The sequence below is a fragment of the Peromyscus maniculatus genome, chromosome 1, assembly GCF_049852395.1.
Source record: "Peromyscus maniculatus bairdii isolate BWxNUB_F1_BW_parent chromosome 1, HU_Pman_BW_mat_3.1, whole genome shotgun sequence".
In the NCBI taxonomy this organism is placed as follows: domain Eukaryota; kingdom Metazoa; phylum Chordata; class Mammalia; order Rodentia; family Cricetidae; genus Peromyscus; species Peromyscus maniculatus.
The window spans coordinates 210,405,467-210,421,443 of NC_134852.1; the positions used below are offsets into that span (position 1 = coordinate 210,405,467).

The 15,977-nt window shown below is 49.8% G+C and overlaps 1 protein-coding gene across 20 annotated transcripts in view; it reads right to left on the reverse strand.

Annotated features, from left to right (window-relative positions):
- Positions 1-15,977, reverse strand: part of Ablim1 (actin binding LIM protein 1) — a 314,113-nt gene that overhangs the window by 98,001 nt on the left and 200,135 nt on the right. For all 20 annotated transcript variants that reach the window (XR_013048411.1, XM_042265921.2, XM_042265902.2 and 17 more), the window contains 2 exons: positions 6,736-6,862; positions 5,103-5,196 (listed from right to left, as the gene is read on the reverse strand). Coding sequence is in view for 19 of the 20 variants with exons in the window: in XM_042265921.2 (XP_042121855.1) it covers positions 5,103-5,196; positions 6,736-6,862 (221 nt within the window). In the remaining variant the exon portion in view is untranslated. The remainder of the gene's footprint in view (positions 1-5,102; positions 5,197-6,735; positions 6,863-15,977) is intronic.

Consider the following 15,977-nt stretch of genomic DNA (forward strand, 5'->3'; position numbering starts at 1 on the left):
CAGGACACCGTGGTGGCTCCCTGTCCCCTGGGTCACAGAACATCAACAGAGGGACTTGATCCTTTTCCCTTCCCCAATTCTCAAAAATATTTGTGCCCATAAAAAGTTAAAAAAAAAAAAAAAAAAAAAGAGAGCCCAAATTGGTCTGAAGCCAGAACAGGCAGGACATCAGGGTGGCATTTACTTCCGGCAAGGTGTGGACCATCGTCACTCCTGCCGGGCCTGTGCTGACACACAGAACAAGAAAGGAAGAGCTCGGCACGTCACACTCCTTTCTGCAAAGCGCGAAGGTGATGACCAGACCTGCTGTGTGAACGCCATGGGAGAACCTATGCTTCTCTCCCCAGGTGACAGGCTAGTCCAAAGCAAGACCAGCTCATGGTGTGACAAAACCTGCCTAAAATACCCACAACCAGCAAGGATGGGACAAGTTTCTAATGTGACAATGTGACTCCTTTGTGAGAGAGCAGTTTTTTAATCAGTTAAAAAGCCAGCTAAAACAAAACCACTGGTTTTAATCCTCTGGAGAATCCAGGGAAAGGATTTGACTGAATCCTGTTGACTCCATTTCCCACATACCAGGAGCTGAGCAGGAGGAGTTTAAAAGCAAGCCTAAATCCCATCCAAATTAACCCAGCAAGCCAGGACGGGGCCCTAATGGAGTCTCACTAGGGCCAGATTCTTCAGCAGCTCCTTCAGATAGTAGCACACGGTCCCCAGCAGAGCCCCAAGAAAACAGGCATCACCACACATTCTGGAAAGACCAGATCCAACCAGCAGGTGTTGACTGATGGGAGGAAGATCAGGAAAGGGAAGCCTGGGTGACCTAAACAAGAACAGCAGAGACTGTTTCCCGCCCCTGTGGTGAGAACCAGGACACAGCTTCTGCCTGGCTCCTTCCAGAAGGGACAGAAGAATGTCCCTGGGGACAGCAGCCCGCAGGTGTCTCCTTAGGGAAGGAACATAGGCATGGAACAATGGCTGGGGCTGTTTGTTTTAAATGGACCAAGAGAGTGAGCAGTGAGACGGGCCTCCCTGGGGTGGTGGGGTGTCAGGGATGGCATTAGAGAGGAGAGATGGGGGAGCCCAGGACTGAAGGAGGGGACACAGGACGAGTCCTTTCCCTTTGCCCAGAAGACTGTTTACAGGTTGTTTGCCGACCTCAAGAAACAATGTGCAGTTGCTTATGACGCAGGTGATGCTCAGCATCCAGAAAAGGGCTCTCTGGGAGGCAGCCACCAAAGACGAGGGAGATTTGTACAAAGGGAAGTCCCACACCCACTGACACCTGTGACTGACCTGAGCCACCTGCAGCTTCCAGAGTGGGGACAGAAATGGGGAGAAGGAACAGGCAAAGCTGATTCTAAGGAGAGTTCAAAGAAGGGACTGGAGGTAGGAGGTGATCAATAAACCCTAATACCGTACTCTAATTTGCTCCTGGACTTCTTAATTAAGAGGCAGGCCATAGCCATCTTCAGAACGCCCTTTGGATATATAGGTCAATTAGTAAATACTTTAAGAAAGCTGCTACATTTTTATTCGGTTATTTTTGTGTCATAGGGGCATGCATGTAGAGGTCTCTCCTTCCACTATGTGGGTCCCATAGACCTAACTCAGCCATCAGGTCCGGCTTTACCCACAGAGCCATCTCACAGGCCTTGAAAATGTTTAAGGACACACCGTTTACAACAAGACTGCTCCCAAAGACAACGTCACTGCTGAAAAGTAACAGGAAGTTAGGGACAATAAAGAGAGGCACAAGTCTGTGTGCCCAGACAAGACAGGCCAGTCCCCAGAAGGTGTCTCCAGACAAAATGAGCCACAGACTCTGAGCTCTTGGAGAACTCCCATGCTGGAAAGCACAGGGGCTTTGGGAGTCAAGCCCCCACCCGAGTCCTGGATTTAAGTTAATGGCCTCCATTAATGAAAGCAGAGATGAAACTAGGTCCCCCAGTGGGTGGGTTCCAGAGCAAGAGTAGATCCGAGGTTCCTTGTCACTTTTCTCATGAAATCTCCTGGGCTCTGCTTACCCCCTCCCCGCAGGCCGAAGAAAGGCGTGAGGGTCACAGCTCTGTGGGGTGGGCTGGGGGTGTGGTTCAGCTGGCACAGTGCTTGTCTAGCACACAAAACCTTGAGTTTGATCCCCCAGCACCACATCCCTCAGGCAAGCTGATCCACTCCCGTCATCCCAGCTTCGGGAGACGGCATTGGAGCATTCACAGCTACATAGCAAGCTTGAGGTTAGCCTGGGATATGTGAGACCCTGTCCCCGCACAATGTTTTAAAAACTCAAAAGGAACTGACAGAGGTGAGGGCAGGATGTTGTTCTGAAGGCTCCATGTCTGCGAGAGGAAGATCTCCAGGAGACTCAGAGACACAGCCGTACCTGGACAGACTGTCCTGGGGCCCTCGAAGGCACGGTGCCTCGAGGGGAACCACACGTAGCAGCCTCGGCTCTCCTACCATGTTTACGGCCCTTCCACTTTGATGCTGGGGTGACTCCTGGTTTTCTAGACTGGGGTGAGCAAATGATAACCTCACAGAGAGTCCTGGGGGCTTATTAACTTATTTGGAAAGGGTCTTTAGAGATGTCATTAAGGCCTTGAGACTATTTGAGTGTCGGGCACGGCCTTCCACGAGATGATAAATGCCCTTTTAGGAGAAAGGTAGGAGGACAGCTGGGAGAGAGAAGTGATGCTGAAAAGGTAGGGTAGGTGGAGAATCTGGAGATGCAGACGGACGGACGCAAGCCAAGGCCCGCCAGGAGCCTAGAGACAGGGGAGATCAGGACCAACCATGCCTCTGGCATTTGAGAGAACAATGGCCCCCATGATGCATTGTTACAAATGTCTAGACTCTAAACTGAGAGAATAAACTGTTTGAAGTCACTATGGTTGTGGCCCATGCAGAAAATAAACTCACTGATGTATGGATAAAATGAATTTAAAGTGAAGACAAGGTTTATACACTTAGCATGGTTCATCCACAGTGCCAGGGAATGAGGCCGGCCCTGCTTTCTCTTGGTGACCAAGCCCAGTGACTCACCAGCAGTCACATGACTTGTGCTAACCCCTGCAGGACATTCTTCTGGTTACACACCCATCTGCAGAGGACAGAGCCTGCTGGGCGGACCCCGGATCTAAGCTGAATGTGCAAACTACTCTCAGGCTGACTGATGCTGGAGGTTTTGAAGGGAACATCCCCAACCTCTAAACTCTCACGCCTTCCCTGACACCTGAATGCTATTTTATAGATTCCTTCCTACAGCTGTCAAAGTAAACGTGAACACGCACACATACACACACAATCACACAATCACACAGGCTTTTTTCTTCCCAATTCCTTTGAGGAACACATTTCCACACAGGGACTATAAAAACGGTTGATTCTACTATTGCTAACATGTGATCTTAAACTTGGGTACCGAGTTCTGGATCTTCTCACCTCTCTTTCCTTACAGCACCCTCATGCCCTTCCTGGTTTGTTAAACTTTAGATTCAAGGCAAAGTTTGTATATTCTAAAATTCAGCGTTTTAAAAGCAGCCATCTAGCGGCTCCTGGTGAATTATCAATGCCGCTGAGACACCTCTTCCACCTAGTTCCAGAGCATTTTCTTAATGGAAACCGCGTCCCGTAAGAAGTTATCCCTTTCTCTCCAGCCCTGACCAACCTCTGTCCACTTTCTGTTGCTAGGCATTAGGTATTACACAGTTGTGGCCTTTTGTGAGGCGCTCCATGTCTGGGTGGTCTGGTCAAATCCTCCCTGCCCGCCATCTTCACTAGGGCTTGCCCATGGTGTAGTGGGTAGCACCTGCTTTCCTAAGGCTACAAAACAACCCGTTTTGTTCATGTGGGCATCTTCTGGGGCATGACTGAGTGGCTCTCTCTCCCTGTGCTGTCCACAGTGTGGTGGGAAATGTGCATACTCACGTGTTTGAATACGCCCATCTGTTCTCTCCAGGGCACCCTGACACCATCCTATGATCTGCAGCCACAGCACACACATGCCTTCCCATTTCTCCTGACAAAGCCCTGGACTTCAGAACGTGACCCTGGAAGGTCTCCCCCCGACCCTCAAGCACACTCCACCCCTGCATTCTCCTGTGCTATGCCCACGGCACGCTTTTTCTGTTCTTGTCGTGTGTCCTGTGTCCTTGCAAACTGGGCAACTCCCACCTGATGGGTCACTTCCTCTCTCCTCGGGACAAACTCGTGCAGAGTCCACGGTGACCTGCTATGTTCTACGGGAAGAGCTTGTAGAGGGGATTGGGGAGGTTTTCTTAACCTTTGTTGTGATATCCCCCAGAATGGCCCAGAAACACCTTAAGAACAAGCAGGATAAATGCCCCGCGTCCCTGAAATGTACTCCACTGGCTATATGGCATCAGCCCCTGAGGGGACCCCACGATGGGCTGGAAGGTCGGCAGGCTAAGGCCGCTGGGCTTCCTGGTTCTGCCCGTTCTGCACACATGCTCCACCCCAGAGAGAGGACGTCTGCATGTGTCAACTCCTTTCCCCTCCAGCTTGACTGACACCTCAGAGGTCTGTGAGAAACAGGGTTTTCTCTGAACTGTAGTCCCAGAATTCCTCGCTGCAGCCTCTCACCCCAGAGGAGTTAGCTAGGCCCAGAGGCAGGCCCTGGCACAGTAGCTGCTGAGAAAGCAGAACAAAGCCCTGGCTGGAAGCAGTCACACCTGAAGCTGACAGGCTTCCTTCAGCTCGGTCACAGGGTTCTCTGACTCACAGCAGATGCGGCTTTCTAAGGGCAGGGCAGTCAGCACCTTCCCTCCTCTCTCAGCTCTGACTGAGCTGCTGGGGTCTGCACAGGCAAACACACATGTCCAAACACAGGCGTAAACAGAGGGTCCGACACCCTCCTCTTCTAAGAAAAACATGTCTGCTTAGCTCCCAGTGAAGTCTATCCCCTTTCCTTTGAATTCTCCGTCATTCCAAGCTCCCCTTGGCATTTGGTAGTGAGGGCATCAGAGCACATGGGTCCCCCAAGACAGTCCCCTGTGGCTACCTGCCTTCCTCCTCAGGAGGACGCATGAAGGGCTGTGAGGAGACCAGCAGCAGTCTGAGGGGAGTCCCCTCTCACTTACCTCTAGGACTTTTCCTGTGATAAACTGGTGACAGGCTTCACACTTCACTCCAAAGAGTCCCTGGTAGTCCTTTTCACAGTATGGGGAGCCGTCCCTGGAAGACAAAGCCATGGGCTCAGGCCATGGGAGGACACCAAAGCCACAGCCAGAGAGCAAACAGCAGTTCTCCAGGCCAGACAGACAGAAACCCAGTAAATCCCCGCACAGTTACCATGGCCACTTTCTTGGCTGTCACGGAACTAAGGAGCAGAAACCCTGTACTGTTCCTCTCTTGGCAGGCCAGACAATCCTCAGAGGAGCCCAGCATTCATCTGTGCCTGAGAGACCCGGGGCACCTTACCTCCCTTCCCACACCACCTTATCAGACTCACAGGCCCAGCAGGGCCTCCCCACAGCCTTCAAAAGTCTCAGCTCTGCTCTCCCTGGCTCTGAGGGTTTGGAACATGGTTCAGTGCAGCAGTAGGTCTTGACCTCAGAGCACAGTGAAGTTTCCATTTCCCGAGTGTTATTACGTAGAACAGTTAAAAAGCCAGGTGAGGGGCCACTGTACTTATTATCTACAGTCTTCAATGTCATTTAAAAGGCAGACTCTTCTCTGGCTTGGGCTGCCAGCCAGTCATCTGCCGAGATCTTCAGTCTCGTCCCTGAGTGTTTCAGTCTGACCCAGACCTACTTTGAAACTATATTTTTGGGCTGTGGGGACCAAGCTATCTTTGCAATTGTTTCATGGATTTATAAAATTAAATCCATTAACTATGTTTGAATTAGTTATTTAATATAACTGGATTCTTGTTTTTGACCTTTGAGACAGGGTCAGGTGTGGCCAGGCTAGCCTCCAACCCTCTAAGAAGCCAAGGTCATCCGAGTGCTGTGGTTACAGTTTTTATGACCACACCCAGTTTCATCCAGTACTAGATCAGACCCAGGGTACTGCGCATGCTAGGCAACTACCCTCCCCACGGAACTACATCCAGTCCGTTTTGGAGACCCAGCCCAGGCCTTGCGCTCTCCGGGGCCTAAGCTCTCTCACCCAGCTATATGCTCATTCCCTGGTTGGGGAAATTTTCAAAAGGCATAAAAAGATAGAGCGGTAGATTCTTCCTCCTTACCAGAGCACATTAAAAACAACAACAACAAAAACCAAACAAACAAATGGAAAATCCACCCAAACCCACAGATTTGCTTAACTCTAATTAACCCGCCGCCACCGGTGGTGCTCTCCGATTCCATGTGGACCCTCACTCTGACAGGCTAGTGTGTGCTCTGGTCTTGCCAGGCTCAGTGCCTGGATCACATGTGTTTTGGGGGAATGCCTAAAGCCACGGAGAAGAACACTTTATTAGCTTCACATAGAAAGCAAACATAGCCAAGGAGAAATGGCTGGATGCTTAACTGATTACAAGGCAGGGTAGACCATTATGCGAGCTTTGTTAATTATTAAATTGGGCCACAATTAATAGTCCATTAAGTGTACCGCGGCCAGAGCACGGCAAAAGCAGAATAATCAAGTTATTTCAACACATTTTATAGCAAAAGTTCATACTGATGCAGAACGGGGACGCACTTCAGCACGCTGGAGGCTGAAGGCGGCCCTGGGAGCAGAGTGGGACCCATGCCCGCTGGCCAGACTTACTTGCTGATGTACTCGCCGGTAAGGACCTTCCCGCAGGACTTGCACTTGAAGCAGCCCAAATGCCATTGCTTGTCTAGGGCCAGCAGTGCCTGCCCGTTCTTGATGTCCCTTCCGCAGCCAGCGCAGTCTGGAAGAGAGCAGCAGCCCACAGTCACCGCCATCCCCCTGTGAAATCCAAGGAGGGGCAAGCCCTCCACCCACAGTGCAGCCTGATCTCCCAGTCACTATGTCCTCAAGCATTCCTTCATTTCTCTGTATAAAATCTTCTCTAGCAAATCCCCCAGGACCTGTCCTCACGTGGCAAGGCAGCTGCTCAAACCTCATTGGATCTCCTCAGATGGATGGGATGTCCTTCACCTCTTAGCTCCTCAGGAGTTAGGTACCCTTTGGGGTCCAGCTGGCCTAGAGGCCATTTAATTATAGCGTCTTGGCTAGGACATGGGGAAAGCACTCACAGGCTTTCATTTAATTGAGGACACATGTGAATCAGCTCAGCGTGTGTGCTGGGAGCCCTGCTCACCACTGTGTGTGGTTCTGGAGCTCTGACCACCAGCCTCATCTATGCAATAGGATTCTACTTCTTCATCTACCTAAACTAACCAGCCTTTTGACTATTTAACTCCTTAGCCTTCACCTGTCCTTGGCAGATTCCTGAGGCACGCGTGTGTTTGCTACTTTTCTCACTGCTGTAACAAAAAGCCTGGCAAACACAACTTTAGGAAGCAAGGCTTTATCTTGACGACACTGCCCCTGGTGGCGGGAATTGCATGGCAGCTGGCCTCAATGCACTGCAGCAGGGAGGAGGGAGATGCTGGGTCACACTGCAGCCAGGGAGGAGGGAGATGCTGGGTCACTCTGCAGCCAGGGAGGAGGGAGATGCTGGGTCACACTGCAGCCAGGGAGGAGGGAGATGCTGGGTCACTCTGCAGCCAGGGAGGAGGGAGATGCTGGGTCACACTGCAGCCAGGGAGGAGGGAGATGCTGGGTCACACTGCAGCCAGGGAGGAGGGAGATGCTGGGTCACACTGCAGTCAGGGAGGAGGGAGATGCTGTGTCACACTGCAGCTAGGGAGCAGAGGGAGATGCTGGGTCACACTGCAGCAGGGAGGAGGGAGATGCTGGGTCACACTGCAGCAGGGAGCAGAGGGAGATGCTGGGTCACACTGCAGCCAGGGAGGAGGGAGATGCTGGGTCACACTGCAGCCAGGGAGGAGGGAGATGCTGGGTCACACTGCAGCAGGGAGGAGAGGGGGATGCTGTGTCACACTGCAGTCAGGGAGGAGGGAGATGCTGGGTCACACTGCAGCAGGGAGGAGGGAGATGCTGTGTCACTCTGCAGTCAGGGAGGAGGGAGATGCTGGGGTTGAGCTTTTTATGTTGCTCAGGATCCCTGCCGTGGAATAGGGTGGATCTTCCCACCTCAGTCAACCCATTCTAGAAAATCCCTCACAGTCATACCCAGAGGTCTGTCTTCTTGGGGAGTCTAGATCCTGTCAAGCTATCAATCAATATTGACCATCACAATATGGCTGAGTATGAGCATTGGGATTAGCTGGTCCGGTCCTGCACCTGGATCCTGCCTGTCAAAAGTGGTCCTTTAACAATATTTGCTGTTACTTGAGTTGCTGTGATCATGTAGATTATTTCATACTCTACGATGTTAGGGAGGTGAACACATATGTGTTAACCCAGAAACATGTAAACGAAGAGTTATTTGTAATGTAACACCAACAAACATTCAAAATCCATGTGCCTGAGACAACAGCAGTAAGCGTCACCAGCTGTTTCGTCACGTGACCTAACAAACAAGACTAACGGGAAAAAGCAGTGTCCAGGCAAGGGCACTCAGTGGCCACGTTCAGAATCAGACGGAGACATGCCCCCTCCCGTACAGAGCGGCCGAACAGACCCCTCTCCGACTCACCTGTAACTGCCTCCTTTGGCAAGGGCACTTCTAGACTAGCTCCCCCTCTCCTCCCCGACTCCTCACCAACCTGTCTCCCTGGAGTGACCCTGCTCAGGCCTCAACCCTGAACATACCCCCTGAATCCATCCAGAGATGGCTCTGGTTCCTATGGGTCCCTCCTTGCCTCAGCAACTTAGCTTACCCTGTTTCTTTGACCACAGATATTTCTGGGCATCTTGGCCAGCAGGTGTTAACTTGGCTTTAGACCCAACAATTCATGTCCAAGTTTTTACTATATAAATACATTTGCAAAAGTTCCCCTCTCCCCCGGTGTTCGTTCGTTCTCTCTCTCTCTCTCTCTCTCTCTCTCTCTCTCTCTCTCTCTCTCTCTCTCTGTGTGTGTGCGTGTGTGTGTGTGTGTGTGTGTGTGTGTGTGTGTGTGTGTGTGTGTGCATGTGTGTGTGCTTTCTAACTCAATGTACTTTAAAAAGAACCCTGGTGCAGAAAAGGATGTGGGTGTTCCTTTCCCAGAATAGAATGTTTCTGGAGAAAACCATAAATTCTTAAGAAACTGCCCACTGTGGGGGATGGCTTCACTTGTCTGCTCCTATGATCTGTGTTGTTTGTTTTCTTAACCACTAAAATGTGAAAAATTGAAAATATGTATCTATAAAGTTAAAATATAAATTCAGAATATTAGGATTAGAATTCCCTTCTTTAAAGATTTATTTACTTCTATGTATGTGTGCACCTAGCTGAGTTTATGTGTACCACATATGTGCAGGTACACGTGAGGGCCAAAGAGCATGGGATCCCTGGGATCTGGAGTCACAGGTAGGATGCTGTCTGATACGGGTGCTGAGAAGAAAGCCTGAGTCCTTTGTAAGAGCTTTACATGCTTTTAAACCCCGAACCATCTCTCCAGCTGCTGGATAAGAATTTGCTAAAGTACAGGTCATTCTAAACTGTGTGTGTACAAAATGACTCTAAAATAGTAAGAAGTATTTTACCAAATGCCCAGGAAGCGGTAGGAACACAGTGTGGAGGTTAAGGCAAATGAGCAGTTTTAAAAAGCACTAGCATCGGGGAGATGGCTCAGCCAGCAAGATGCCGGCCGTGCTAGCCTGAGGTCCAAACCTCAGCACCCATGCAAGAGCCCAGTGTGGGCGGTATCCACTTATAACCCTGGCCAGAGGAACAGGGAACGAAACAGACAGATCCCAGGAACTTTCCAGCCACAGTCCATCCAACTGTGAGCTCCCAGCTCAGTTAAAGATCTGGTCTCAAAAAGCATATTGAAAGCTCTAGAGAAAGACACCTGACATTGACCTCTGGTGTATATACATACACACACACACACACACACACACACACACACTTGCACACATATGCGCATACTCACCTACTCCCATTCTATAGCCCCCCCCCCTTAAAAAGGAATTCACTGTGTTTAAAGAAGTTTTAATTTCACCGGAAAATTGAGAGAGCAGAGAGATTGCCCATATACTCCACCCGATGTGCTTTAGCCTGCACCACTCCCAACATCAACCACCAGAGTGGTACCTGTTCTTGCTGACACACGCTGACCGATGGATGCATCATTACCACCAGCATCCACGGCTGATCTGTGTTTGGACAGGTTTAAAATGGCATTGCGGATTATAGCATCACACTGAACAGCAGAACAACTTCAACACTCCTACAGCACCTGCCTGTTCATCCTCCTCCCCTCAATCCCTGGCATCCTCTGAACCTTTCCCACTGTCTTCATAGTTAAGCCCTTCCCACAGTGAAGTGGGAACTTGTGAGCTGAGATTTCCCTTTGTTTCTGATAATCCCCACTAGGTGGCAGCAACGATTTGAAGACGGACGAGCCTTGAAACTTTATTTTTTTAACAAAATAAATTTCAAAGATGGCTTTTTGGTTCTACAAATGGAGATGATTGGACTTAGCAAGGCCATCAGAGTTTGCCACAGTTTACTGCAGGAAGCAGGAAGACTAAGAAAATGGGTGACTGGGGAAGGCTGGAGAGCCGGGAAGACTTGAGCTCCTGACCACCTTCCACCCTCCATTCCCTCATCTGTGAGCTACTGATAATAACCACTGCTGTGCTACATTTCAAGGTTCTCTGCACAGCACCAGGCCTGGTACAGGGAGCCAGGCGATGCTCTCCCTCCTTCCTTGGTTAGGGGCCAGAGCTGAGACTAAACCCTGGGTTTCTTAATCTCAGCTCGCTCTTGCTCTCTCTCCTGGCACCCTGATGCACACCTGTCACAGAGCCATGGAAGAAGCTGAGACACAACTTGGGAAGAATGAACTGCCCCCATCTCCTGCCTGAGGGCTGAGGCGCAGGCAGGCTGTGCACACATACGGCCATTTAGCCTGTACAATTATTTAGCCCATGCCTTGCAGTCTGGGAGCCTCTGGTCTAAACCATTGAGACCACCATGCCCTGCCCATTGCCTCCTGAAAAACAGAACAGGTCATCCAGGTGCCTGAGCCCAGCCAGTGAGCAAGAATGAGTGAGAAGGAGAGCCGAGAGGTAAGTTCTTTCAGCCCAAGCTTTAAGACACACACCAAACAAACCCAACAGAGATGTCCCTCAGATAAGACAATATCACCAGCTGGCTGAGTACTGTGGTATATTCCACAGCAACAACCCACTGCTCTCTGGACAAAGCTACAGATTTCAGCCAGACATCAGCTGTGGAAATGGACAAGGGGCAGCAAAAGGTTTGTGCTGGATGGTTCTCTTCTTCCTGCTCAACCCAATGAGGCTCTTCCATGAAGAACAGCATGTCCTACTCTCCAGCTTTGCGCTTTTTTCCAGTGGTTGAGGAAATTGTTTCCACATCACCAAAGCAGCTGCTGGTAAATATAGAAAGCTGGTGCTGGGATGACTGTCAACGTCAGAAATAGGTGACTATGGAGCAGCGTCGAGGACGTAAGGTCCACTGGTGACTGGCCAAAGGGAAACAATGACCAGATAGGGAAAGAGAGCAAAACCGGACTGCCCAGCCCGGTGCCTCGGGACCTTCACTCCTGACACCAAGAGCCAGAGCAGAGCAGGGATCTGGCTGTTGACGAACAAGTTAAACTGATGCTCAGGTCCACACCTGGCTCGAATTTTAAATCATTTTGTTCAAAGGCAATAAAAGCCCTAACAATGGGGGTTCTGCCTGTTTGCCTTCACTCTTTTTGGCAGAGGATCACAAACACCTGGGCTTTAGAAGGATTTAAGTTGATGGAAAAGACATATGGTTCTCAGGAAGGACGTGCAAGTCTGTTGAGATGTTTCTCTGGAAAAGAAAGCTGAATACACAAAGCCATGGAGCAGGGAACAAACCACCCAGCAGCCCCACAGTCTCAGACTGCTGCTTTCTACACACCTGTGGTCACTCAGGAAGGTAGAGGCCTCCTCCACCCATGGATATCTAAGATGGGAGCTTCCTGGCACACAGACTAGGACCCCTTCCTAGAGTTTCAGTTTTTTGTTTTTGTTTTTTTGTTTTTTGTTTTTTTTAATGCATCAGTACAGAACAGAATACCTTGGGTGCTGAGAACATCCTTGCAGGACTTTTTAATGACAAAAGAATCTGCTCCTATTGCCCACTTACCTCAGAAATCTGCATGAGATCCAGGAGGGAGCATGGATCTACCTGCCCCTTTTCCAGACCCATGGCTCCATACTTTGATATTTTCCCCCATTAGTTTAAGGAGGGTCATCTGTGTGGCTATGACTGGTGAGGTCTCAGTGTGACTGTTATTGCTGCATGGAAAGGTGACTGTTTTTACATGTTAATTTTGGATCCTGCGACTTTGCAGATGTGGCAATCACAGCCTTGTTGCTCTAGTGCAGACTTCCAGCTGCAGTGAACAAGAGCAAAGACATTGGACAGCTCTGCCATGATCCTAATCTTAATGAGGCAACTTCATTTTCTTCTCCATAGAATGATACTGACGATAGGTTTGCTTATATTGCTTTTACCATATTGAAGTATACTGCCTCCAACCCTACTCTAGGTAGGACTTTCATCAAGAAGGATGTTGGATTTTGTCAAAATCCTTTTCTGCATCTATTGAGATGATTGTATGCATTTCAAGGGAAAAAGTACAAATTTAAGTTCCAAGGTTTGGCTAATACAAGGTTTTAAGTTTTTAATAAATTCTATTGTTTTAACAGAGCACGGATTTCCCAATCTTCTGAAATAAAATGGTGATGGGAGAGTCTGAGAGAAAGTTACTCTGAGAGAGAGGTGGGGGGGGGGGGCGAGAATTATGTGGAAGGGTCAGGTGCTGGTAGATACTAAACTGCCCACAAGCTGTCTTCAACACTTTGCCATGCAGATTCCTTCATGAGAACAGCTGCTGGGGGCACTAAGTGACTCTGCTGGGCACAGGACACCCAGCTCCCATTTGCTATGGTGCTGTGCCTCCCGAGGGTCCTAGTGTCAGAAGTCACCCTTCTCGTGCTCTAACCACTGAGTACATCTTGGTTTCTCAACTGGCCTTCAAGGTCCTGTGCTGGTAGTTTTGTTTTGATTTGTTTTGTTTCAACTTGATACAAGCTGGAGTCCTCTGGGAAGAAGGAACCTCAGCTGAAACATAGCTTCCATCGGATTGGCTTGTGGGCAAGTCTGTGGGGGACATTTTCCTGATTAGTGACTGATGTGGGAAGGCCTGGCTACTGTGGGCAGCGCCACGGACAGGTCTGACGATGGGCTCAGCAAGCCACGGAGAGCAGGCCAGCAAGCAGCCTCCTCCACGGCCTCTGCTTCAGTCCCTGCCTCCAGGTTCCTGCCCAGAGTCCTGCCCTGACCTCCCTCAACAATGGACTCTAATCTGTCTCCCCAAGTTGCTTTTAGTCATGGTATTTATCATGATAATAGAAAGCAAACCAACACAGGTCCTTACTTTTGAGATGAAAATAATCCAGATTTTCCTTATATTCTTTTTCATCAGAGCTGGCCCAGAGTTTCAACACCCTTAAGGTATTTGAAAATATTCCCCTGACCAAAAGTCTCCACATCATTTGTCACGTCTATCTATCAAGTGGGTATTGCTGGATGCTGACCTTTACCTTCATCCAAGAGACGGGATGTTGCCAGGTCCCAAATTAGACACCTGGGAGTTGACAAATAATGGCTGGTCCAAATCCATGTTTCTTATTTAAACCAGTGAGTCCATAGTTTCCCTTTAGTATGTCTTAGCAATGCCATGGGGACAGAATCAACATGAGCCAGGGCGAGCCAGGCACGGTGGTGCCTGTGGCGTCACAGCTCGAGAGGTAGAAGCAGGAAAAATGACCTAGAGTTCTAGAGTGCCAGGCCAGCCTGGGTTACACAGCAAGACCCAGCCTCAGAAACAAACAAGTGAAACTAAACAGATAAGACAGAGCACAACCCAGAATGCAAAGCGACACATCCGTTAGGCTGAGCACTATTCGGGGATTATTTCAAGATTACATTTGTTTATGTGTCTATGTGTGTAAATGTGTGAGTTTATGTGTACGATGTGCATGCATGTGCTCATGGGGCCCAGCAGGTATCAGATTCCTGGAGCTGGAGTTGCAATGGCTGTGTGCCGGCTGACATGGGTGCTGGGAACTGAACAAGGGTCTTCTGCAAGAGTATCAAGCTGGTTTAACTGCTGAGCCATCTCTCTAGCCCGGGAAATTATTTTTTAAGTGGTTCTAAAACTTCTGGACACCATGCTGCCATTAGGCAGAAAAGCACCATGAGATCAGAAGACACGTAAGTGGGTCAGGGAGTCATGTATTCCACGCAGATCCTGTGTGCTCCCACTCTGTGGAAAAGGGGGTCTCAGTGCTATTAATGACTTAATCACGGAAGCTAAAAATGACACAGAGTGATTTAGAAATGCTTAGGTGTTGCCTGAGTAGACAACCTTGAACTAGACCTTCCGTAACTGTGCCCTGCTGAGGTCAGCTGTGCCCTTTGCCACCTTGATAACCACGGTGGAAACATCACAAGTCGGAGCAGTTCTGACCGGCTTTTAAGTGGAGTTTCTTGTTGTCTTTGGAAGACAATACAGCACAGCAAACACACTTTGGTGGCCCATGACAGCAACACATTGTCAGCCTTTATCAGGGCAGCTGAGGGCAGCTGTGGCAGCGGCGACCAGCTAAGTCCTCAAAGATGGAGTTGGCACAGGCACCCAGCCCATCTTTCTTCCCTGTGACAGAGGCTTACAGACCTGGGGCTACTTTGGTCAGAGTTTTCATAAACAGAGACGAATTGTGCCTGTCAGACCTCCAGTTCAAATCCTTTAAGCCATGTTCACAGAATACCACAAGTAGCATGTGACTTCTCAAGGTGACTCTCTCCTTTAGCTGGCTTAGGTGTGGTTCTTAGTGTTCACAGGGCCAGGCTTCCTTCCAGTTCATTAATCTAAGAGTCCATGCCCAGCTTTCTATGGGTTCTGGGGATTTGAACTCGGGTTCTCACACCTGTGCAGCATTAGCTGCTGAGCCATGCCACTGGGCCACCGTTCATGTGAATGGATAAGGCATCTGTCATGAAAAAACGATGGATGAAAAAGGGCAAACTTACAAAACTGGAGATACACCACGACAATCCAGAAATCATCGCCTGCACAGGGACTTGTTAGGATTGTAAATCATAACTAGCCGGGATTCCGAAGCAGCTACTCATGTAACCCTGCCAAGGAGCCCTGCTCTCTGTCCATCCAGGGGCGGGGTCATTGGGGACGGACAGACAGAGGGGACAGGTAGAGGCGTGGAGGGAACAGCAGAGCCAGGGCCTTGCCCAGGCAAAAGTTCAACAATCCCCTCCCAACCCGTACGTGTCTTTAGAGGGAACATAAAGACGGCTGAAAATTATCTCGCAACTACGAAAAGCTGCTGCACCGAGAAGAAAAGTCAAATAACCAGGATGCTTCCCTCCCCTGGAGAGCGAACACACAGCTCTCTCTGAACAGATTCCAGTTCTGTCCAATCACTTTGCGTCCTGCCACCTGTGGGAGTTCCAACTGCAGGCGGAATAATGGTGCTCTAGAGCGGTCTGTGTAGAGGAGGGAAAACAGAAAGACGGGCTTGGGTGCATTTGCGTGGGCGCCTCTCATGCCAATCCACCAAACCCACGCACAATCAGACTCCAGCTAGACAGCCTTTGGGGTGGAAGGCTGCGTGTAGACAGCCGCCCACTCCTGCTTGGGTGCCTGGAATAGACAGGAGCTCTGAGGAGATGCTCATCTGGCCCTCCGACTCTAACCCATGGGAATCTAGCGGCCAGTAAACTCAGGAGGATGGAGTGGCGTGAGGCTTGGAGGTCAGGACTGTCCTTCTGTCCATCA